At 39.1% G+C, this 25,590-nt stretch overlaps 2 protein-coding genes across 6 annotated transcripts in view; one reads left to right on the top strand and one right to left on the bottom strand.

The window, feature by feature from the left end:
• gabrb3 (gamma-aminobutyric acid type A receptor subunit beta3) overlaps nucleotides 1-25,590 on the bottom strand; it is a 458,372-nt gene that overhangs the window by 354,101 nt on the left and 78,681 nt on the right. The window lies entirely within an intron of this gene.
• gabra5 (gamma-aminobutyric acid type A receptor subunit alpha5) overlaps nucleotides 20,913-25,590 on the top strand; it is a 49,458-nt gene continuing 44,780 nt past the window's right edge. Inside the window, exons 1-5 of one of the 3 annotated variants that reach the window (XM_028800038.2) lie at nucleotides 20,913-21,150; nucleotides 23,045-23,129; nucleotides 23,890-24,011; nucleotides 24,533-24,600; nucleotides 24,710-24,930. In XM_028800038.2, the coding sequence (XP_028655871.2) occupies nucleotides 23,047-23,129; nucleotides 23,890-24,011; nucleotides 24,533-24,600; nucleotides 24,710-24,930 (494 nt within the window). In that variant the 5' untranslated portion in view covers nucleotides 20,913-21,150; nucleotides 23,045-23,046. The other 2 variants (XM_028800036.2, XM_028800037.2) reach the window with 2 other exon arrangements.

Raw genomic sequence — 25,590 nt, 5'->3', positions numbered from 1 at the left:
AAGCCACCATCATTTCACCGGTGAAACATAGCGAATGGGCAGCTCCAGTGGTTCCCGTTTTAAAAAAGGACAATTCAATTCGCTTGTGCGGAAACTATAAGTTAACCATAAATCAGGCATGTACCACAGAGATTTATTCCCTGCCACGTATAGAGGAGCTAATGGCCACGCTTAGTGGTGGGACTATTTTCTCAAAACTGGACTTAGCCTCAGCCTATCAACAGGTGCTATTGGATGAAGAGTCAAAAAATATGTAACCATTAATACGCACAAGGGATTGTTTGTTTACAATAGGTTACCGTATGGGGTCAGTTCTGTGCCTTCAGCTTTTCAAAGGATAATGGAGAATCTCATGAAAGACCTAAAGGTTGTGCTATATCTGGACGACTTGTTGGTTACAGGGAAAACTGCAAAAAAGCACCTAGTAAATCTTCAGAAGGTATTAGAGCGTCTCCGGGAGAGTGGTTTAAGGGTGAAAAAGACAAAATGTGAGTTTGGCAGATGCAAATTGAGTATCTGGGTCATGTGTTAAACAGTAAGGAGATTTATCCATCAGCAGACAAAGTTAAACCCATATAGGAAGCTCCAGCTCCCACTTGTCAGAAGGAGTTGAGAGCCTTCTTAGGACCAGTAAACTACTATGCCAAATTTGTGCCAAATCAAAGTACCGAACTAGTTCCTTTATATGAACTATTAAAAGAAAATGTGTCCTGGAGGTGGAACCAACGGGAACAAAATGCTTTTAGTAAATGTCAAGAGTTGCTGACATGTGATAAAGTCCTTGTGCATTATGACCCAAGCCTGCCCCTCATCCTAGCTTGTGATGCTTCTCCACACGGCCTTGGAGCTATGATTCAACACACTATAGTATCAGAGAAGAGTGCCCTATTGCATATGCATCTCACACATTGGCACCAGCAGAAAAAAAATACGCACAAATTGAAAAAGAGGCCTTAGCCTTAATTTTTGGAATCAAGAAGTTTCACCAGTATTTATGGGGGGAGAAAATATAAATTGGTTACAGATCATAAACCGCTACTAACTTTATTTGGAAAACACAAAGGATTACCTTCAATGGCTGCTGCATGTATGCAGAGATGGGCCATCATTCTGTCAGCATATGATTACCAAATTGAATATCGATCCTCAGAAGCACACGGCAATGCCGATGGACTTTCACGATTTCCCCTTCCAGAAACGTATGATCCTGCAACAAGGGCCTTGTCTGAAGAGATCCACTCCCTATTAGTTGAGCATTTACAAGATGCTCCTTTAAAGGCACAGCAAGTTGCAAGAGTATCGCACACAGACAGTGAGTTGTCCAAGGTTCTCAGATTTATTATGGAAGGTTGGCCTAAAGTCACAGATGAAACTTTAAAACCATGTTACATTTGAAAAGATGAACTTTCATTTGCGTAAGGTTGCATCTTATGGGGAATGAGATTAGTAGTGCCCTTGAAATTGAGAGAACCAGTATTAGCAGAGCTCCACAATGGACACCCAGAAATAGTGAAAATGAAATCCCTGGCTCGTAAATATGTATGGTGGCCAAAAATAGACTGCGACATTGAGCAGGTCTGCAAGCAGTGTTATAGTTGTCAGATTGAACAAAAGATGCCATGACAAGTTACACGTCACCCATAGGAATTCCCTGTTGCTTGTTGGAAAAGGTTACACCTTGACTTTGCAGGTCCATTTTTAAATAACATGTTTATGATCATTGTGGATGCCTATTCTAAATGGATAGAAGTATTTAGGATGCCAAATATTACCTCTAAAGCAACAATTTCCAGATTGAGATGGTTGTTTGCATCACATGGTCTGTCAGAACACATAGTTACAGACAATGGCATGCAATTCACTTCAGAGGAGTTTCAAACGTTTGTGAAACAAAATGGAATCATATACATCACTGGTGCTCCTGGACACCCAGCCACCAATGGACTAGCTGAAAGGTATGTACAGACTTTCAAAGTAGGCATAAAAAAGCTGGCACATTTGTCACTAGATATTGAAGACAAAGTCTCATTATTCTTAATGCAATATTGCACTACTACTAACTGTACAACAGGTCAGTATGCAATGGATCTTTTTCTTAACAGGCATGTTCGAACCAGGTTGAATTTTTATTAAGCCTAATATTGCTGTGGCAGTACGAAAGAAGCAGTCACTGCAGAAGCTTCATCATGACCAGCATGCAGTGGACAGGCCATTCAGTGCAGATCACACAGTATATTTTAGGAATACCACAGGAGGTGGACCAATGTGGATTCCTGGGACAGTTACTGAACAAACAGGACCAGTTTCTTACAAAATTAAAGGAAATGACTCGGATTGTACTTATCAGAGACACTGTGATCAACTGAGTCTCTCGTTTTACAGTAAGGCCACTTGCTGAAGGAGCTGATAAAACACAAACTGACACTCCAGACACTAATGCCAGTGCATCATCCAGTATTACTCATAAGGAAGAAACTAACACTCATGCTGCTATTGTTGTCAGCTCTAACTTGAACGACAGAACAGAGCTTGTGGAGGAATCTTCAGGGCTGCGTAGATCCCAGAGAGTGATTAGACCACCTAAGCTAGAATGCTAGAATCCTAACCAGGAAAAGAAAGTCCGAGCACATTTCTCCAGTTTTGATGTCACTACACTGGTTACCTGTGTCATTCAGGATTGACTTTAAAATTCTGCTTATGGTTTATCTGTAGTACTAGGGTGTTGTACCGTGTTAGCCATTATGAATGTAGAGAAAAGCCAAGCAAAATGACACCTTTTATTGGCTAACTAGAAAGATTACAATATGTAAGCTTTCGAGGCAACTCAGGCCCCTTCTTCAGGCAAGATGTAATCATGATTACATCTTGCCTGAAGAAGGGGCCTGAGTTGCCTCGAAAGCTTGCATATTGTAATCTTTCTAGTTAGCCAATAAAAGGTGTCATTTTGCTTGGCTTTTCTCTGCTTATGGTTTATAAAGCCTTAAATAATCTTGCCCCATCTTATATATCGGAATGTCTGACATCTTATATTCCAAATCGTAACCTCAGATCCTCAAATGAGTGTCACCTTAGAATTCCAAGAGCAAAACTTAAAAGAAATGGTGAGGCAGCCTTCTGCTGTTATGCACCTAAAATCTGGAATAGCCTGCCAATAGGAATTCGCCAGGCTAATACAGTGGAGCACTTCAAAAAACTGCTGAAAACATATTATTTTAACATGGCCTTCTCATAACTTCACCGTAATTTAATCATGATACTCTGTATATCCTTCCCATGGGCTCACCACCTATGGGAGGGGCCAAGGAGGTCGGGTGCAGTGTGAGTTGGGTGGTGGCCGAAGGCGGGGACCTTGGCTGTCTGATCCTCGGCTACAGAAACTGGCTCTTGGGACGTGGAATGTCACCTCTCTGAAGGGGAAGGAGCCCGAGCTAGTGCGTGAGGTCGACAGGTTCCGGCTAGATATAGTCGGGCTCACCTCGACGCACAGCTTGGACTCTGGAACCAATCTCCTTGAGAGGGGCTGGACTCTCTACCACTCTGGAGTTGCCCCTGGTGAGAGGCGCCGAGCGGGTGTGGGCATACTTATTGCCCCCCAATTTGTAGCCTGTACATTGGGGTTTACCCCGGTGGATGAGAGGGTAGCCTCCCTCCACCTTCAGGTGGGGGGACGGGTCCTAACTGTTGTTTGTGCGTATGCGCGGAACAGCAGTTTGGAGTATCCACCCTTTTTGGAGTCCCTGGAGGAGGTGCTAGAGGGCATACCTTCTGGAGACTCCCTCGTTCTGCTGGGAGAATTCATTGCTCACGTGGGCAATGACAGTGAGACCTCGAAGGGCGTGATTGGGAAGAATGGCCCCCCCCAATCTGAACCCGAGCGGTGTTTTGTTATTGGACTTCTGTGCTCGTCACGGATTGTCCATAACGAACACCATGTTCAAGCATAGGGGTGTTCATATGTGCACTTGGCACCAGGACACCCTAGGCCTCAGTTCGATGATCGACTTTGTGGTTGTGTCGTCGGACCTGCGGCCACATGTCTTGGACACTCGGGTGAAGAGAGGGACGAAGCTGTCAATTGATCACCACCTGGTGGTGAGTGGGCTTCGATGGTGGGGGAGGATGCCAGTCAGGCCTGGTAGGCCCAAACGTGTTGTGAGGGTCTGCTGGGAACGTCTGGCAGAGTCCCCTGTCAGAAGTAGCTTCAACTCCCACCTCTGGCAGAACTTCAACCACATCCCGAGGGAGGTGGGGGACATTGAGTCCGAATTTGCCATGTTCTGTGCCTCTATTGTTGAGGCGGCTGACCGGAGCTGTGGCCGTAAGGTGGTCGGTGCCTGTCGTGGCGGCAATCCCCGAACCCGTTGGTGGACACCAGCAGTGAGGGATGCCGTCAAGCTGAAGAAGGAGTCCTACAGGACCTTTTTGTCCTGTGGGACTCTGGAGGCAGCTGATAGGTACCGGCAGGCCAAGCGGAATGCGGCTTCGGTGGTTGCTGAGGCAAAAACTCGGGCGTGGGAGGAATTTGGGGAGGCCATGGAGAACGACTTTCGGACGGCTTCAAGGAGATTCTGGTCCACCATCCGGCGTCTTAGGAGGGGGAAGCAGTGAAGTGTCAACACTGTATATGGTGGGGATGGTGCGCTGCGGACCTCGACTCGGGACGTTGTGGGTCGGTGGGGGGAGTACTTCGAAGACCTCCTCAATCCCACTAACATGCCTTCCAATGAGGAAGCAGAGCCTGGGGACTCGGAGGTGGGCTCCTCCATCTCTGGGACTGAGGTCACCGAGGTGGTCAAAAAACTCCTTGGTGGCAGGGCCCCGGGGGTGGATGAGATATGCCCGGAATTCCTCAAGGCTCTGGATGTTGTAGGACTGTCCTGGTTGACATGCCTCTGCAACATCACATGGACATCAGGGACAGTTCCTCTGGATTGGCAGACTGGGGTGGTGGTCCCCCTCTTTAAGAAGGGGGATCGGAAGGTGTGTTCCAACTACAGAGGGATCACACTCCTCAGCCTCCCTGGAAAAGTCTATTCGGGGGTCCTGGAGAGGAGGGTCCGTCGGATAGTCGAACCTCAGATTCAGAAGGAACAGTGTGGTTTTCGTCCTGGTCGTGGAACAGTGGACCACCTGTACACCCTTAACAGGGTCTTGGAGGGTGCATGGGAGTTCTCCCAACCAGTCTACATGTGTTTTGTGGTCTTGGAAAAGGCGTTCGACCATGTCCCTCAGGGAATCCTCTGAGGGGTACTGGGGTACCGGACCCCCTGATAAGGGCTGTTCGGTCCCTGTACGATTGGTGTAAGAGCATTGCCGGCAGTAAGTCGAACCCATTTCCAGTGAGAGTTGGACTCCGCCAGTGCTGCCTTTTGTCACTGATTCTGATCATAATTTTTATGGACAGAATTTCTAGGCGCAGGCAGGGCGTTGAGGGGGTCCGGTTTGGTGGACTCAGGATTGGGTCACTGCTTTTTGCAGATGATGTTGTCCTGTTCGCTTCATCAGGCCGTGATCTTCAGCTCTCTCTAGATCGGTTCACAGCTGAGTGTGAAGCGGCTGGGATGGGAATCAGCACCTCCAAATCCGAGACCATGGTCCTCAGCCGAAAAAGGGTGGAATGCCCTCTCAGGGTTGGGAGCGAGATCCTGCCCCAAGTGGAGGAGTTCAAGTATCTCGGGATCTTGTTCACGAGTGAGGGAAGAATAGAGCGGGAGATTGACAGGCGGATCGGTGCGGCATCCTTACAGTAGTGATGCGGGCTCTGCATCAGTCTGTCATGGTGAAAAAGGAGCTGAGCCGCAAGGCAAAGCTCTCAATTTACCAGTCGATCTATGTTCCTATCCTCACCTATGGTCATGAGCTATGGGTAGTGACCAAAAGAACGAGATCGCGAATACAAGCGGCTGAAATGAGTTTCCTCCGTAGGGTGTCTGGGCTTTCCCTTAAAGATAGGGTGAGAAGCTCTGTCATCTGGGAGGGGCTCAGAGTAGAGCCGCTGCTCCTCCACATCGAGAGGAGTCAGATGAGGTGGCTCGGGCATCTGATCAGGATGCCTCCAGGATGCCTCTCTAGTGAGGTATTCCAGGCACGTCTAACCGGGAGGAGGCCCCGGGGAAGACCCAGGACACGCTGGAGGGACTATGTCTCTCGGCTGGCCTGGGAACACCTTGGGATTCTCCCAGAAGAGCTAGAAGAAGTGGCCAGGGAGAGGGAAGTCTGGGCATCTCTGTTCAAGCTGCTGCCCCTGCGACCCGATCTCGGATAAGCGGAAGAGGATGGATGGATGGATACTCTGTATATCCAATTCATTATAATAACTATTCATGGTGGCTCTAAAAACTGTACTAACCCCTACTCTCTCTTCTGTTTCTTTTTCCGGTGTCCTTTTAGTGGTGGCCACCACCATCTACTCAAAGCACCGTGATGTTCCAACAGTGATGGATTAAAAGCCAGAAGTCTGCATGACCAAGTCCTTCCGTGAGAACCCTAAATACAAAGAGGACTATTTAATTTATGTTAGGTAGAATGCCCCTAGGGGACTGGGCGGTCTCGTGGCCTGGAACCCCTGCAGATTTTATTTTTTTCTCCAGCTGTCTTGAGTTTTTTTTTGTTTTTTTTGTCCTCCCTGGCCATCGGACCTTACTCTTTTTCTTTGTTAATTAATGTTGTCTTATTTTAATTTCTTATTTTGTCTTTTATTTTTCTTTTCTTCATTATGTAAAGCACTTTGAGCTACTTTTTTGTATGAAAATGTGCTATATAAATAAATGTTGTTGTTGTTGTAAGCGTTATGATCCTTAAAATGAAGAAAGTACATATAAAGACAACCAGATAGATATTTTTGATGTTAATGGGAAGGTGTTCAGATATTATGCTTTCAATGTGTATGTAACACTGTGAAAGTTTGGTGAATTAAGTTTTTTTTTTTGTTGATGGCATAATATGTTTACTATCATACAAAATGTGCCTACCGAATTGAAGGGGGGGGGGGGGTGATGTGGTGTATTAAGATTGTATTTTTGTGTTTTTTGGCATTTTGGAGTTGCTGTAGTTGGAAGCTAAAAAGTAACAAAAAGGTGTTTGGGGGTGTGGCTCAATAAAGAATTAAAGTATAGAACTTAAGTTTCAAACAGCAGCATGTCATGTCTGACTATCTTTGTGATACTGAATTGATACATCACATCACTGGCAAAAATATTGGTCAAGAATCAAAAAAAAAAAAATCAGTCATTACAACAATATCAACTTGAACTAAATATGATTTTTTTTTAGTGAGACCAGCATTCATTCTGAGATTTAAAGAGTGAAATATTTTTTGTTGTTTAGCATTGAAGACTGTATATCAAAAATGATCAGTTTTGTTCAATATATACATATTCACCGTCAAAATACTGCAAGTATAATAATAATGAAATTATTTCATGTGATAAAACTCCTATTTGGCTTGAACAATGCGTGAAGGGGAACCAACTTACTGGCGGTACTATGTTCACTTATATAACAGCATTCGATTGAAGAGCGGACTGGGAAGGGAAGGGTCGCCCATTAAACTCTGAGTGCTGTGATATACTGGTATGCTAAAAAAGGTGCTGGTATTCTAGGTATTCTAATATTCAGTCATAGAGTAGGGAGAGGATCTCACAAGAAACTTCGAGTGCAATCACATTAGATCAAAGAGTGGGGATCCCCCACGAAACTTCAAACAAAGTGATTCTAATAACTGGTGAGCATTGGCCTACTTCAAAAACTGCATTTCAATGAATTGGTTCTACAGTTGTAAATGAAGAAGGAATCAAAGATGTTACACTGTTAAGTACTGGCCATGAGAAAATGTAATGTACTATAACGCTTACTGCCAAGACTGATGTAAAAACGTTAAAGCCATATGTAGTATTTAAGTGAAAATGACTACTGCTAGAACTGGAAAAACAATTATTGTCATTGGATATTCTGACAATGGTTGGATTAACCATATTTTGACCACACAATATCTATGCCAAATTATTAGTATCTTAAGTTTTAAAAATGCATTACATGGAGAATATTTTTAAACCTGTTTCACTGCTCATCAACTGTCTCCACGCTTAAAAGCTTATCCAACACTATCCTCTTTAGACTTTGCCAATTCTGCTCAAACTCCTCCCTAATAAAGTTAAACTTAATAGTTTTAGTCTTTGCATCCTCACTCTTCGAAAACAATGAGAAGTGCATTTTATTATATTTTGATAACTTTACCCTAGTGGTTCAATCACCTCTATACCCTCAATTCTATCCTGATTATGCTATAACATAATGTGTTAAAAAACAACCACTGATTATTTCCTGCTCTTGTTCTGTGATACTTGCCTGGTTATCCCAATTAATATTTGGGTAGTTAAAATCCCCATGACTATAATATCCCCCCGTAAACTTCCCATTTTAATATTACTAAAAAGATGTGTGTTGAAATTGCTGTCTGCATTGGGCAGTCTATAACACACTCCTAAAATAAGACCTCTTTCCCTATAGCTATAGCTTTCCAGGTAAAACCATATGTCCTCACTAAGATGGGGCTCATCATCCAACTAAACAGGACTTGCATTTAAATTCTGTTTGTCATAAACAGCAACCCCACTCCCTTTTCAGTTCAAAATACCCTTCCTAAAAAATGTGTATCCCTCTATGCTATACTCATCCCCATCTTTGTTATTTAGCCAGGTTTCTGTTATCACAATAATATCATAGTTATGTTCCTCTACATACAACTCCAACTCACCTGTTTTATTTTTGATACTTCTAGCATTAAGCCAAGCTATTTTTAATATGTTACTCATTTTACTTTTACATTTAAACATTGGGTTACAATTTACATTACTATGCATTTTTATTTTTATAGTATTGTTTGTTCCTTCATGTACAGTTCTCTGCCTGGCCTCTCCTAAATTCCCTGCCCCTAAATTCCCTAGTTTAAACAATCCTCAACTAACCTACTCATAAGCCTCCTCAACACATTGATGCCCCTCTGGTTCAGATGTAATCCGTCGCAGCAAAACTGGTCCCATCTGTTCTAAAAGGAGTCCCAATGCCCCATAAACCTATACCTTTCTACCCTTCACCAAGGTTTACTCCACGCATTAAGGCTTCTCATTTCCTCAAACTTACCTTGACTGGCATGTGGCACAGGAAGACCTTCAGAGAAGACTACCTTGTCAGTTCTGCTCCTCAGCCTGGTACTTAACTCTTTACCTTTGGATTGCAGAACTGACAGACTACCCTTATGTATGTTATTTGTTCCAACATGCCCAATCTGGCCAAGAGCTTCTGCACCCTTCCAAGCAGGTCTCCTTCCTGTGCACTTGCAAGGCAACACACCACGCGAGATTCTGTGTCTCTGGAGCAAACCTGAGCTACAATCCCCTTAATGATTGCGTCCCCAGCTAGCATTACCATTCTTTTTCTGGGAACCGGCTTTGAGGTGGCCTGTTGGGGCTCCTCATTCCTGCCTACCACCTCAGAATCTTCAGAGACACCATTTAGCTCCGCAAGAACCTGAAAATGGTCTGACACTTCCCATTGATGCCCCAGGACAGTGTGCACCTTTTACCTTACAACCGTGACCCACCTATCTCTAGCTGTGTGGTCTGAAATATCTTCTCGCCCTACTTATAGATGCACAATATCTCTTTAAAGGACACCTGGACCAGGTCTGCCAATTCTCTACTACAACGCAAGCCAGTCAAGTCCTCCTCCAGTTTAGCGACCCTGAGCTCAAGCTAGTAGATTGGCTGGCATCTCCTGCAGATGTAGCCCCTATAGAAGACTGGCTCCTCAAAGTCATCATCTTAAAAGTCCAACATCCAACAGTACTTGCATTGCACTGGCCTCATTATTAAAATTTGAGTTAGGATTATTAAAACTACCTTAACTATTTTTAAATTAAAATTAAATGTTTTTATTTTAATGGGAAAAACTAAAACAAAATTAAGCCAGAGAAATTAGATTAAAGAATTGCTACAGTTATTTTACACCTTATGGCCCCTTAAGCTCCTGTAATATTCTCCCACTTGACTGCCAACCGTTTGTCTTTCTATGAGGTTATCTTTACTTTTCTCTGACTGTTCTCCTAACTTTGTGCTCTTCTTATTCCTTACTTAAAAGCTCTCCACTCACACCATTTGTACTCCTTCATATTAATGAACCTTTACCTCTTAACTGCTCTACTTTTCTGACTGCTAAGAAGTGTTCAATCTAGAAAAGCTTACTTAGTGAATATCTGCTGCTGGTTAATTTATTACTTTGTTGTCTGTTCCTACAGCATATTACATACATATTTGTTGCTTTGATGCTTGTTATTTACTTACAGATGTTGCATACTTCCCTGCATCACCAACACTAGTTTGAATACCAGTATCAAGAACAACTACACATAACAAGTAACTTTTTCCAAATACACCCCCAAACATTCAGCTGCTTTTGCTCCTGTGCAGGAGAGAAAAAAGTAAAACAAAAAAATTTCTAAAGGGAAAAGAAGCTTTAAGAATTTCTGCACAGCTCCTTACCAACAACAAAAAAAAAAACAACTCTCGTCTGCTTCTCTCTCGTTTTCAATAGATGAAGTCAGTACGTGTCCACTGCATGCCTGAATAAAAGATACAAACCTTAACTGTCAGCTTAAAAATGAAAAAGATACTAAGCACGAATTTCACATGAGAAAAAGGAGGAATATGAATCAAAATCAGTTGTGGCCCAAACACAATGCTGCAGGACATTTCAAGTAATAACTGTTGCAGAAGATGTTCCTGTAAACCACCAAGTATTTCTCAAACTCTTTAACAGGGTCATGAAAGGGCTGGCACTATCCTGGCAATATCCACTCTGCACAGGATGTTAATCCACATCACATACACATACTTACACACTCACACACACTATTTTAACTTACAGTTACAAATTACTCAATATGCAAATCATTGGGATGTGACAGGAAAGAGTTAATAGACTGGGATTTGAGTGTGGTGTCCTGGAGGTGTGAGGCACTGTAGCAGCCCTAACCTCTGTGCTGGCCTAATGTATATAGTGCTTTAGAAAACTAAAAGTTTGTGTAGGGGTTGGGGTGTGTGGAATATGTAACTTATTCAAGTTAGTATATATTTATATATACAGTACTTATACTGAATTTCAGTATTCCTGAATAAAGTTCAGTTCATTTCTTAATTAACAAAACTCCTCAAAATTCAAATCAAAATCATATTGTATATAAAAATACCATTAACTACTGTACCTTAAAGTGGGCAACTTTACCATGTTGACAATGAAATCCTGGTAGCTTGCTTCAACATTTTAGCAAGATAAGGCAGTTTAGAAATTGGCTTACACTTACTAAGACTAAAGTAAGTGTAAGTCAAGACCAGAGATTTTGGGTTTCCTAATTTATAGAATGATGTGTGGAAGGTTTTAGAGATATACTCATTATCCACTATATAGTTACATGTATTTTGAGCCCGTTGCCTAGTTATCCCTATATTCAAATATTGCTTCACTGCATGTATGATATCATTCAGTAGTCTTTGTTAAGATACTAAATATTCTTCCTGCAAAACTATTATAGAATGTTTAGTCTGACAACACACCACCCTTTGTCATTAGTTTAGTCTTCTGATAGGCTTCTTAAGGCATTTCCTCCACCATATTCTAGGCATAAGTGTCTCCTGCCTATAACAACAACTGGTTCTCCTCTAATTCATCCCTTGCATGTTTTTTGTTTATTTCCACTAAGGACTTGGTCTGCAACACACTTATGAACTACTCTTCATAGCACATTAATTTTTTACTTTTGATTGCAATTTGTTTTTTTATTTGATATACTTTTAAATTGGAGTTTGAAGTTTATTGAAGATAGGATGATGGCCCAATGACCAAAGGCAAATAAGACATTTAACACATGGTTAATGTTAAAGTAAAAAAATAGGAATAGGAATTTTTAAGCTATCCTTAAAATGTGAAAATAAATTAGAAAGATTAACCATACTGACTGTATCTATTTAGACTATAGGCAAGCTGAACTAGGAATCACATTATGGCAATCTTTACTCAGAAGCCAAGTGTTTGTGAAGTCAGAGCATGACTATACTATATACCCTTTTGCCATATAGCTTAAGAATTATTAGCTTTACTCCTAAATGATAAAATTTGGGAATGAAATAAAGTGCTATGTATTTCAAAATATTTCAGTAAAAAAATCAGAGCACTTGAATATAAACTCTACTTTTGAAAATAGACTCGACTTTCCCATAAGTCTATATTGCCCATAAAAGCTATTACATGATCATTACACCACTTAAATAATCAGTCACACTCTGCTAAAAGGCTCATAGTCCTCTTGTAAGGAGATGGATGGATGTTAATACATTTTTCTTCAGTTGTCTAATCATACACACGGCTGATTTAAAGTCTCCTTTCATTACTTTAGACTGACTCAGCTGAATGTCATTTATCAATGAATATACACAAAAAAACATCTTCAGTAAACATTTTAGATAACAACTTTAAAAATTACATTTCAGTATCCTAAAGCCAAAGACCAGGAATATAGTTAACATACACATTTTGTGCTCCAGGGAAAATAACATTTCAAAAAAAGAGTCATAAGTGACCAAACTCTCCACCGGTTCATGTACACTACAAATTTCTCTAAGTTCTTTGGGAGGTTGTTGACTCTAGCATTAGAACACAGCCTAGGACTGTGAAAGAAAGAGAGGGATGGAAGTGAGAAAAGGAGTGCCTGAAGTATATTTTAGGTGCAAATTTCGGTGGGCCACTCTACCAGTGAGACAGATGATAAACGCCCGTTAATGTAGGGTAAGAGTGACAGTAAGATTTTGTTTTGCTGTTACATGCTTGCTCATGCCTCAGCTGATGATTAACAGCATATTATTTAAGAATGAATTACAGTAATGTCTTGTGTGAATTTTCCTAAAATCTAATGAAAGAATCTTTGCAAAAGAAACAATTTCAAGTACAATTTTGTTTAAGAACTCCACATTCATGGCAAAGCTCTTCTGATTTTGTCAAATGAAACAATTTGCCCAGTTGACTGCACCCATTTAGCCTGGAATTACAGTTTCTGTAGCTGGGAAAACTCTGCCACCCAAGTAAATAAATAAACAAAATCACCAAAGATATCCACTCTTTTAAGAAGATGTTCTTTTTGGTTAAATCTGGCATCTTTCTGAATATAAAGGGTTGCTATGACAGGCCTCCTTTCATTTCAATCTGGGCATTGCTTTTCCAACACACTCCTAATACTTGGCCATCGTTAAATATGAGAAGATCACTGAATGTATAATTTATCATGTTTATATGAGAAAAAAACAAGGAGAACAAACTGTTCACTATTTGAATTTTACCTCAACTGAAGTATCAGATGGTGCCAGCAAGAAGTAACATTATCTGCACTATCTTTTTCCAGTGTCATCATCTGCCTCTAAGTAGCAAGTAAAGTTAATGCTCCATCAATTCATCCCTTGATTAATGACAGTTGGACTGGTCTTGAAATACCGAGGAACTATATAAGAAAGGGAAGAGGAGGCTCCTTTCCCTTAGGAGACGGTGTAGCAGCCCTTGGTTTCAATAGAATCGACACGCAGAGAGTCTCAGACTGGTGCGTTTATCTTTATTTATGTCTCAAACTTTGGCTCTTTATTGTAGTCATTATATCGTCACGAGCACCGTGAAAACTATAAACAAAAATATAAACGTACATTTTTTAACATTCTACAAAGAAACAGAACAAATGAACAAATTAAACAACATACAATTAATTGCGTACCTTGCTCCGCTTACCAAGGGGTGCAACAAATCTAAAGGTCACCGTTTCAGAGATAACGTTTGTCCTCACTGTTTCTTCACACTTCCAGTATTGTACATTGTTACGTTCCCTACGTGCGGAATGATTTCACGGTCATTTACAGACTGTGTTCCTTTAATGTGGGAAATGACATCCTTCACATCTACAACTCTTCGGTAGCCAGTGTGATTTTCTATGCTGTGTTGTGCTGGACTGGTAACATCACTTCAACAGAGGCCCGCCAAATCAACAAGCTAATTAAAAGGGCAAAGTTCAGTTCTAGGACACACTCTGGACCCCCTGAAGGTAGTAGCAAATGTCAGAATTAAAACAAAACTGTGTCTCATTATGAACAATGCTGCAGATCCTCTCTCTGACATGCTAACACTGACGACTAACAGCCAATGAATCATTTAGCAGAAGTGTGTCAAGAAACACTACTGGTGCTCCTTTATACCTACAGCAATATGCCTGCATAATGCCTCACTGTGAATATGGCAGCCAAGTCAGAACTTTTCTTCCTTTTTAATTTTCTTGTTTTATAGTCATTCCAGTGTGTGTTCAGACCAAAGTGTGTGTGTATATTTATTTATTTACTTACTTATATACCCATGTATGTATTTATGTATTTAAAGAGACTCTATGAAAAGCCAAGTTCCCCCCTTGGGACAAATATCCATCCATCCATTTTCCAACCTGCTATATCCTAACACAAGGTCATGGGGGTCTGCTGGAGCCAATCCCAGCCAACACAGGGCACAAGGCAGGAACAAATTCCAGTCAGGGCGCCAGCCCACCGCAGGACACACACTCACACACACACCAAGCACACACTAGGGACAATTTAGGATCGCCAATACGCCTAACCTGCATGTCTTTGGACTGTGGGAGGAAACTGGAGCATCCAGAGGAAACCCACACAGACACGGGGAGAACATGCAAACTCCGAACCCAGGTCTCCTTACTGCGAGGAAGCAGCACTACCACTGCACCACCGTGCCGCCCACTGGGACAAATATGCTTATGCCAATTCAAAGTCATGTGAAGTGAGAGTCTAATGTTGCATCATCAGAACACATCTATACTCACTTATATGGAGCCAATTTAGTGTTGCCAATTAATCTAACACATATGTTTTGGATGTAGTAGAAAAACTCAAGTATCTAAAAAAGAAAACAAAAAACATAAAGGCAGAACAGCAGAATCCACCAAGAAAGTGCCTCAGGACTAACCACGGTGTTACAAGGCTGCTATCCATTCTTTATGCATTCTTATTTAACTCAAAAGCAGATCATAAATTCTCAATCAGTAAGGTGAAGAGGGATATTAGATGATGGAAACTCTGGCATCAGTTCCTTTCCTTATGCTGCTTTACTAGATGGAGAAGGTATATGAGCAGCTGCTGACTCCAGCACAGATTTCAGCCAATCAAACATCTCCTTTCTCAAAATACCACAGTCATTAAGAAAAGACAGGATGAAGCCAGGGCTTACTATGCATTTGTTCACTGTGTCTGGTAATCAGACAGTCATCTGTTATTTCCGCTTGACCTCACTGAGAAGCCAATAAGTAATTGTGAAATGAAGAAAGAAGTAATTTATTAAGCAGTACATTATAGCTGTTGTTTATAAATTGTTTGAAAGAAAAATTAAAATGTAGATATTTTCTATGATAGACAAACTACAACCTTTCCTAAATGATATTTTAATATTTAAATATCAAAAATAGAAGCCCAGTTGATTATATAACAAACAAATGTATCCAAAAATGTATGTAACAGTTGTATTTCATGTTTTCAGCACTTTTTTCATTCAGTTTTTACTATACAGAAGTTGCTAAATTTGACAATAACATTTTTAATATATTAATGCCTATTCTTCTTTTTGAGCTTAAGTAGTGCCACAGATGATGTTACATATGGTTCTTGCCTTTCACTCAATTTTGCCATGATAGGATCAACTCCCTGTGACCTTGTAGTAGATAAAATAAATTCACAGAATTAATACATGGATATGATACAGGAGTTAGAATTGTTGCCACCGAACTCAAGGGACCTGTGTTCACTTCGAGCACAACATGCATTAATTTTATATGTTCTCTACTGGGACCCTGCTGCTTTGTACATGATGCTGCCAGAATAAGTTCCAGCTCCCCAGAGCCTCTTTGAAATAGAACATTAGAATAATAATATATTTAATTTGTATTGCTGTTTTCAAAGAACAGAGACACTTTTCTTTCAAGAAAATAAATATATAAAAAAATATCAATGTTTTCATTCAGTTTCTGAGAATGCATTTTACATTTCATAGTCACAGTCTTAATCTCACAAAATAGTTCAGTACTGGAGAACCTCCCTGTGCCTGCAGGTATTAACTCCAACCAGTTTCACAATTGATGCCTCATTCTTACTTTCAGCTGATCTCATTATTTAGAGTGCTGTCCCTTTTTATTTTCTTATTCAAAGAAATTCTAATTTTTTTAATTTATTTTTTTTATTTCCCTTACCTTTAAATATTTATCATTTTCATTTTAATCTAGCCTTATCTACGTATAAGAGTTTGCTACATTCATTTTATTCATCTGCTGACAAAACTGAATGCTAAAAGGGTAGCAGTTCGTTTACTGCCAAATTCACTTGCTTGCTCCTTTGTAAGAAAGGTTTCTTCATGAGCAAACAAGTGGCAGTGGCAGTGATATAACTTCTCCAATTTAGTATTCAGTGTTGTTTGAACTCATGTCTGTGCAGTACTCATTGCTAATCATCAGCATTTGGATACAATTAAGGGAGCAAATTCTACTAAAAAGAAAATGCTAAAAGAAACATTAATATTTAAAGCTACAGCAAAGAATTCACATATTTATGCGTTTCATGCATTTGTAGGCTAGATAACTAAACAACAAGATCAATTAAACATAAAAATGAGACACTGATTGTGAAATTAGTTTTACTAAAAGCCTGCAAACATGGGAGTCCCCAGGACTAAACTTGAAAACCACTGTCATAAGAAATGAATGCTTCTTACTCACTAGCAAAAAGCACTCAATAGAATTAGGCTTAGCCATTCTTCTTTTACTTCCATTGCCTTTTTTCCAAAGTTTCATGGAACTACCCATTAAAAATTTACTTGGTTCCAGCTCCTTTTATAGAACTCAGAACAACAATGGAATGTGTTAAACATTGCTATTAAGACATTATAGACAGTTACTTGTTTAAATCTCGATGTATTTGCTTAACTGATGTTTTTATCCTAAATGCAGGCAGTGTAGTGTAGTGATTAATGTTTTGGACTTCAAAGCCTGACTGTGGGTTCAAATCTCGCTACTGACACTGTGTGACCATGAGCAAGTCACTTGACCTTCCTGTGCTCCAATTAGAAAATTAAAAGAAATGTAACCACTTGTATCAAAGTGGTTACATGTCACCTTGGATAAAGGCATCAGCCAAATAAGTAAATGTAAAGTGACTTACAAAACAGGACAGCATAATTGCTAAGCATCAGTTTGGGGACTAATTTGAAACAAGTGTTACAGAACAGGGTAATAAAATTGATCATCAAACCCTAAAATATACAGAACAACACAAGACTAGTTATGCATTGCTACTAAGAACCATGCATCATAACTACTGATTATAAAGATATTCACAAAACAAGATAATTGTCAAACACTTCCTAAATGCATTTAGGAAGTTAGTCATTTAGATAGAGGGAGACAGCTCATTCCAAAAAGTAGGAGCTGCAAATAAAAAGAGTCTGGATTGAGATGTGATGCCAAGTAGAAATGCTATCACCAGATGCCATCCATTAACAGACATGAACAGGTGAGAAGGAGTGCAGAACCTCATGAGTGTCTCCATATACATACGAGCTGAACCATTGATTACTCTATAGGAAAGCATCAAGGATTTGAACTTAATGTGTGCTGCAACAGGGAGCCAGGGGAGTGACAGGTTGAATGAGCACAAGACATGCCACTGCATTTTGAATCATCTGTAGTAGCCTGGTACCATGGCCAGTAAGCAATTACAGTAGTCAAGATGTTGCAAGACCAAAACTTGGACCTGAAATTGTGCTGCATGCTCACATATGGTCTCATCATGCGTATATTGTACTGAGTGAATCTGCATGGACATGAAGTGGTTCCAGTGAGGTTAATGAAGGATAGCTTGTCATTGATTATCACTCAAAGGTTATGCACTGTATTTGTAGGTATTGGTGATAATGAGCCAAACTTCATGGAGAAGTTAAATAGACGGACTAGCTAGAATAACAAAGAGCTGTCATTGCCAGGTTAAGCTGGAGATGGTGTTCCTCCAAGTAAGTTGAAATATCAGTGAGACATGTCAAGATTGTAGTTGAGGCTGTGTGGTCCTCTGCTGAGAAATACATGTACAACAAAATATCATTGGCATATCACTTAAATGAGAATCCATGGGATTGGAAGATAGGGTCTAGTGAGGTGGTATACCAGGAAAAGAGGAGAAGACCCAACACTGATCCATGGGGCACTCCTGTGCTTGCGTGATGCAACTTTGACATCTCTCTACTCCAGAACACATGGTAAGATCTACCTGAGAGTAAGGATTCAGATCATCTGAGAGCAGTCCCAGTGATACCTAAGTCAGAGAAGGCAGTAAGGAGGATCAGGTTGTTTTAAATGCACACACACACTTTAACAGTATGGAATGATTTTTCGTCTAATACTTGCATGTACTGCAACATTGAGTCCCAAGAGCATTGTATATTAAGTTGTCAAGAGTGTTTGATTCATCTTGAAATTAGAAAGTATGTAACGGAATACCAAAGTAGTTGGAAGAAAGGACACAGCATAAAAGAGCCTAATAATAAAAGTAAAACTAACCACTAACCAAACTGAAGTGATTTAGCAAAGCAGTTGCAATATATGTGTGATAGACAAAGCTTTCAATTCATCCACAGTAGCTAAAGATCCATTTTCCTTTTTTTTACATCAGGGGACACATGTTCAGCAGCAACACTTTCTAATTAAAAAACCTATTGTTACACCTAATAAAAATTTCTATTTTTCCACATTCCTCTGCTTTATAGATATTTCAAGTGCAAGCAGAGAAACAGCACAAGTATTGCTTTTCTTCTACTGGATGAATAATGTAAATGCTGTTAAGAATAAGACTTTTTTTCCTAGCCATGGCAAATCAAACCTATTGCTTTTATCTGCACAATGGATGCTCAAAGCTTGCTTCAGCAGTTTTATCATGTCTAAATTACAAAGACAGAAAGGAAGAACTGGCTTTCAGTTCTGTACAGGGTATTTCTGTAATTAAAAAAAAAAAGATTCTGATGTATACTGCTTAGACCATGGGGTGTCAAACTCAGATCCAGGAGGGCAGCAGTGGCTGCAAGTTTTTATTTTGGCCCCTTTTAAAATTAATAACCCATTACTATTGCTAATTTATCATATTTCTTTTGACTTAATTATGATTGACTTGCTTATTTATCCCTTTAACCTTTAGCCAAATAATACAAAGCAAGACAATAGATAATCAGCTAACTCAAGGGGCTTAAATAGTCCTTGAGGGACACAGTTTTTACTCCAACCAATTTCCTATTTAGCACTTAATAAAGCCCATTATTCAATTCTATGGCTGGTTAGTGTTCTCACTTTGCAACACCAGTCATTTCCAAAACTGATTTTCTTTTTTCTGAGATCACCATCCAAATGTTCTGTGGATCAGTATTTCTCCGACCTTCATTTTTCCCCTTTTCAGATATTTTACTGAAGCAGATATTGTGTGAAAGACACAGGAACGAATGAGATCTAAGTTTGCCCGTTCATCTGTTGGCTTGCCACATTGTTAAAAAAAATGAAACAATTACAACAAAAGTGACTTGAAAATCAAGGTAGCACAGTATGTACCATTAGCATTAACAAAAGGTTAAAAATCAAAGTGTTTGAAACAAAAACCTGCAGCCACTGCAGCCCTTCAATACCAGAGCGTAACATCCCCGGTTTAGGCTAATGAATAATACTTTGCCACCCTCTAACGGTCAAATAAAAAGTTGCAGTTTTGAAAAAAGGGCCATCACAGGAATTTGGTAGCGTGTACACTATACATATGAAAGATTACCATTATTAAACATTTTAATGTAAAACGAGGTTTCATGATATATATTTTGAACAAAAAAAACGAAATATCCTTGTTCTTAACTCGTAGTTAATTATCTGATCTATCATATGCAGGCATCTACAATGTAACAAACAACGATAATACGACTCCCTTACCTTTAATAAAAACTTAGCGAAATTTCGGGGTCTTAATAGTTGGCGCCTCATTTCACACTGATAACCGAAACAGCTTCGCACTAATAAACATAAATCACGAGAATGTGCGATGTGGAAGGCAAACCGGTGAATTTCGATAAAGTCTACAAGTACACGAGGAGATCTTGCAAACTACACTGTCAGTGACCAACGCGGGATTCGAACCTTCACGTTTTGGAACTCTGGGGCAGTGATGCAAAGAATTGGCGTAATATGCCAAATCCACGAGAGTTTCCGGGCTTAGTGTGACCCTGGGTTTTAAGGATTATGGATGGATGACTTTGTAGATCTGGAATCTAAAACAAAACAGAGAGAGAGAAAATTTTTATATATCAAAAAGATTTGAAACAGGTTTTTGGTAGTATATCATTCATTATGCGTTTTATTTTATACTGTATTGTGTGTATATATATATATATATATATATATATATATATATATATATATATATATATATATATATTATTTAACAAAAATAATAATGCCCTATCTGTTTAATAGCCATCTATTTCTGTCCGCGGTGGCCAAATCTTATCCAGGTTAAGCATAATAAATCTTTACAGCATTTGGAATGAGAAGCGTAAGATCAAGCAGTATATTTTCATTTTACGGGCACTACTGAGATCAACAACAGACGCTGGGGACATCTATAAGCCATGGTATAGTTTCCCTTTTTCTGAGAAAAAAAAGCGTATATTAGTGGCAATGAAAAAGGAGTGCGAAGTAAGCAGTAAGGTGTTTCCCTCCTGCACAGTTTGCTGTGGTGCTTTTTTGTTGTTGTATTATTGGAGAACTGATTGCCTCATTTACCTTACCATTTAGTTTTTATTTTCCTTCCCTCGAGGTGCAATTATAGCGTGTGAGAGCAGCTGACGTTTTTCACTTTTCTGCCTCTGTCTGCTTATAGTGTTCATATTTATCACAGCAGAAACAAAAGAAAGTCTGAAGGAGGGAATTCCCTCCCCCCTCCCTCGAAGAAGAGCCCAGGCAATCCTAGGAGAAGCGCTGAATCTCAAGGGGATCTGGTAAGCGGCTATTCGTTTAAGTGCCTGGATTAATCGTGTGTGCGGCTCGTTCGGTACACTAACGCGAGTTAAGGCGGGTAACCCTGTGCCACACACCCCCACCCCGAGCTGTAGCGCATCCACACTGGGGGAACGGAAGGCGAAAGCCTGGGTGGTTATTATTTCTCCACCAACTAGTGCCTATGAATATCTGATGGAGCGCGCGGAGGATTGAGGCGAGAGCGTGAGGTGCGATGTGCATGGAATGTTCAGCAAGTCAATGCCGGGAGCTGAAGCAGCGCACCTATCGGGGAGTTCGCGGATGGGTGATGCCGCTTAGGGATCCTGCAAACAAGAGGACAGCTCTTTTAAGTACCACGCTTTCTTTTCAATAATTCAACTTAGCTTTTCTGTCAGCGGTCTCTCGGTCTTTTTCTGTCACTCTCCCCACCTCCCCTCTCCCTCTCTCTCTTTCTTCCTCTCTTTCTTTTTCTTCCCCTCTCACTTTCTTTTAGTTCACACGGAATTTAACACCAATTAATGATGCTCATTAAGAAGGAGAAAAGCATTTTTCAGTGGTCTGGTAAAGTACTTATTGCATAGCTACTTAATGTTAAAAATAGTATTTTGTTAATTTGGAATATACTTGCATTAACATACCGTGACACAATGCCTTTTTGACTCGACGTTCAATGCTGGCATGCTGCATACCGTTGGTGATTGCAACCGTGGTAAGGCATGTTAAGTGTGGCATCAGTCGATAATAATCAATACACACACACACACAAAGGATTTTCGCTAGCAACTCCTCGTCCTGTGGTTATTAAGCGATTTTAATTCTGTGCTCCTGTTCATTCGTGGCAAATGCCGCAAAGGTGTAACTAAATCGATAGTCTTGTGCGGAACTGTCAAGGTACAGTAGGTTTTTATGTAACAAGCCACACCGTTTATTGATCGCTCGACTCATTACAGCCATTGCTTTTAATGTTGGTTGCTTTTAATGTTGTTGTCTATGTGCATCCGCATATAGAGCAGGCCGTCTGGTTATATATCACCTTGGATCAAATGGTAACTTCTGAATCCATTGTCCGCATTGAGTGAAAGCGATATAAAGAGATCTGGTGTTCTGTTTTCATTGCAGGGATCTTAATTTGCATGCATCCGCAAAAAGTCTGTACCGTGTTAAGATACTAAGACAAGAAAGGGGCGCTGAACAGCTCCGTTATTTTAACATCCCCCGATGTTTGGTACTGTAGGTAGATTACAGAATGTTCATTGTTTCTATCAAGTGATTTGAATATTAGAGAAGTGAATTTAATTTGCACGGCCTTTTAATTAATGAACAATGCAATCACACAATTCAGTTTGTACTTGATGGTTACTTATGTCATCGTCACAAGCATAGCTAAAGACAAAGAGTACTTCATGTCAATTAAAATTAGGGTTACCTACTGGTCAGATCAGTATTCACATTCTATTTCTTCTACAAAATTAAATATGTAATCAGACAATATTTGGGTACTGCCACAAAATTTTGGTTAGACAATTTCCTTTATGACATAACGTGTTATTATTGCTAATATTTTTCTTGGTATGTCAAGAACTGTAAAATCGTTGAATAATTTTATATTTAAAATGAACACATGTAACATTTCCTCAAAGCCTGTATTACTGTTATGACTATTATTAATATAACAGAATCCACGGGTCTTCAGTATGGCAATTTATGTAAATGATTCTAATGCTGGGAAAATATTCATCATTTTTGTGGTTCTTGTTTTTGCTTTGTTGTTGGCTGGTAAGCATGCTTTTCATTTTCTGTAATAAAATGACTATTACAATAAATAACAATACAGATTCATTTAGTAGTTTTCCTCATTCTGGCTGGCTATGAAAACTATTTTTTTCATTTCAGGAATGGACAATGGGATGCTTTTATTTTTTACAATGAAACCAACTCTGGCCTTTTTAATTCTGCTCACCATATTTTGCCACCTTAGGTAATATTTTTTTTAACAATATACTTTTTTGATTGCATGTGACATCTTTGTCGCACTTCTGAATGGTATGTTTATGTTCATCAGATTTTAAAAATACACATTAACAAATTATACAACCAAATACAATTTATCACATTTTTCTAATCTGAGGTAAACAGCAAACTCATTTAGTTTTAATACATCACAAATTTTTACTGTTTTCACAATTTTAAATTTCAGCAATTCCATTTTATTACAGGAGGTAGACTGAAAATCGCATCACAAAATAAACACTAATTCAAATCTCAAATATTCAATTTTTGGTCTGAAGAAACAGTTACTTTAACATTTAATCTACATAAGCTATTAATTATGTTTGCCTGATATATTTAAAAGGTTTGATGAAAATATTTATTTACAGTTATCTCTTAAAGAGGTGTGAAGATTTAGCATTATTTTTCATAATTTTATTTTGGCTGGTATGAACAGAAAATTCAGTCATCTTAGACTTTTTTTGTTAAACTCATTAAATCATGACACTGGCTTTTTACAGTGCAAAGTATCTGATATGCATATCTGAATAAACATAACATACCCAGTATTAAGTGCACACTCTCCATCCCATTTTCCATGTGTGTATATGGGAACAAAAGTGAAAGAAAACATGGTGTGCAGTATTCATTGAATATTCTACTATTGTGCTTTGTTAAAGTGGAGCATGTTTTAGGCATATGAAACTAAACATGCAATGTTCATATTCATCCTGTTATCCCATTGACAGTTCATCACAGATGGCAGCAGGAACAGTAAAAGAAGATACGAATGACAATATTACCATATTCACTAGAATCTTAGATGGACTGCTAGATGGCTATGATAACAGACTGCGCCCGGGACTTGGAGGTATACATTGTAAACAAGACAAGGTTCCCAGAGAAAACATTGATATAAATATGTGAAAATATACCAAACCATGACCTGAGTGTGTTTTAATTTAGTTTTCAGTTATGGTTTTTAGTACAATCCAGTGATAGATAGATAGATAGATAGATAGATAGATAGATAGATAGATAGATAGATAGATAGATAGATAGATAGATAGATAGATAGATAGATAGATAGATAGATAGATAGATAGATAGATAGATAGATAGATAGATAGATAGGTACGTTGTGTTTAGGTAGGTAACCACAATTTCGTTGCTCACTTGGCAACTGATTCACATTTTCATGTCTGTCTCACTCCTTTGATTTTGAGGTAAACTGTATAACATAAATAACCCTTTTAAGCAGTACCGTAAAACATGTCAGTGGTTAACAACTTGCTTAGTTTATAATAATTAATGGGATATAGTTTACCATTAGCTAATATAATCATTCCAAGCCTTCAATAATGCTGAATAATTGTGTTTTACATTCTATAGAGCGGATTACAGAAGTAAAAACAAATATTTATGTTACAAGTTTTGGCCCTGTGTCTGATACTGAAATGGTAAGCTTACCAATTTCTTTACATCTTCATTAGTTCAGTATTGACTTTAATTATACTTTCTGAGCTCCTATAGCTTCTTACATTTGGAAATGTCCTTTCCCCTTCACAGGAATATACTATTGATGTGTTTTTTCGTCAAAGTTGGAAAGATGAACGTTTAAAATTTAAAGGTCCAATGCAACGTCTACCTTTGAATAACCTGCTTGCCAGTAAAATATGGACTCCAGATACCTTCTTTCTTAATGGAAAGAAATCAGTGGCTCATAACATGACTACTCCAAATAAACTGCTCCGGTTGGAGGATGATGGGACCCTACTTTACACTATGAGGTAAAATCATCTCATTTTTTTCCAGATAATAAATGACATTGTGAAAAACTTAATGCTTCCTTACCCAATTTGTTTTGAAAAGACAAGAAGTTGCATATATATAATTAGATCTAGAGTACTGTAAAAAAAGTTTGTCTCAGGGATATTTATACAGTTTTTCATTTTTTTTTTCATTATGTTAAATTGTTATTACAGAAATGTGAATGTTATAGTAAAAGGGTATTTCCACATTGAAGACATAAACATACACACCAAATATATATATTCTGGGTATGTGCAGTTTTCATGTATTCTGCATTTAGTCAGGTACTCCAGTTTACTTATGCATCCCTGAGACATGGTTCATTATCTAGCAACTTTAAACTAAACCAGTCTGTGTAGGGAGGTGTGTGTATGTTTGGGTAACTATGCTCTGTTATGGCTGGAAATCTGTCCATTTACCTTCTACTTTGCACCGATTGCTGCCTGGATTGGCTCCAATTGTGTCATATTTATGCATTATAATAAGAGAAACAAATTAAAACAAACATATACAGTAAATGAGTTTTCAGTTAGAGTTGGTCTTAAACTATACTGTTTTAATTTTACTCCAGCCAGCACCCAGAGTGCATTTATTACATCTTCATTTATTGCATATCTCATGCTTTGTTTAGTTTTACG

The sequence above is a fragment of the Erpetoichthys calabaricus genome, chromosome 4 (assembly GCF_900747795.2).
Source record: "Erpetoichthys calabaricus chromosome 4, fErpCal1.3, whole genome shotgun sequence".
NCBI classification, from domain to species: Eukaryota; Metazoa; Chordata; class Cladistia; order Polypteriformes; family Polypteridae; genus Erpetoichthys; species Erpetoichthys calabaricus.
This window is presented reverse-complemented; position numbering and strand designations above follow the sequence as displayed.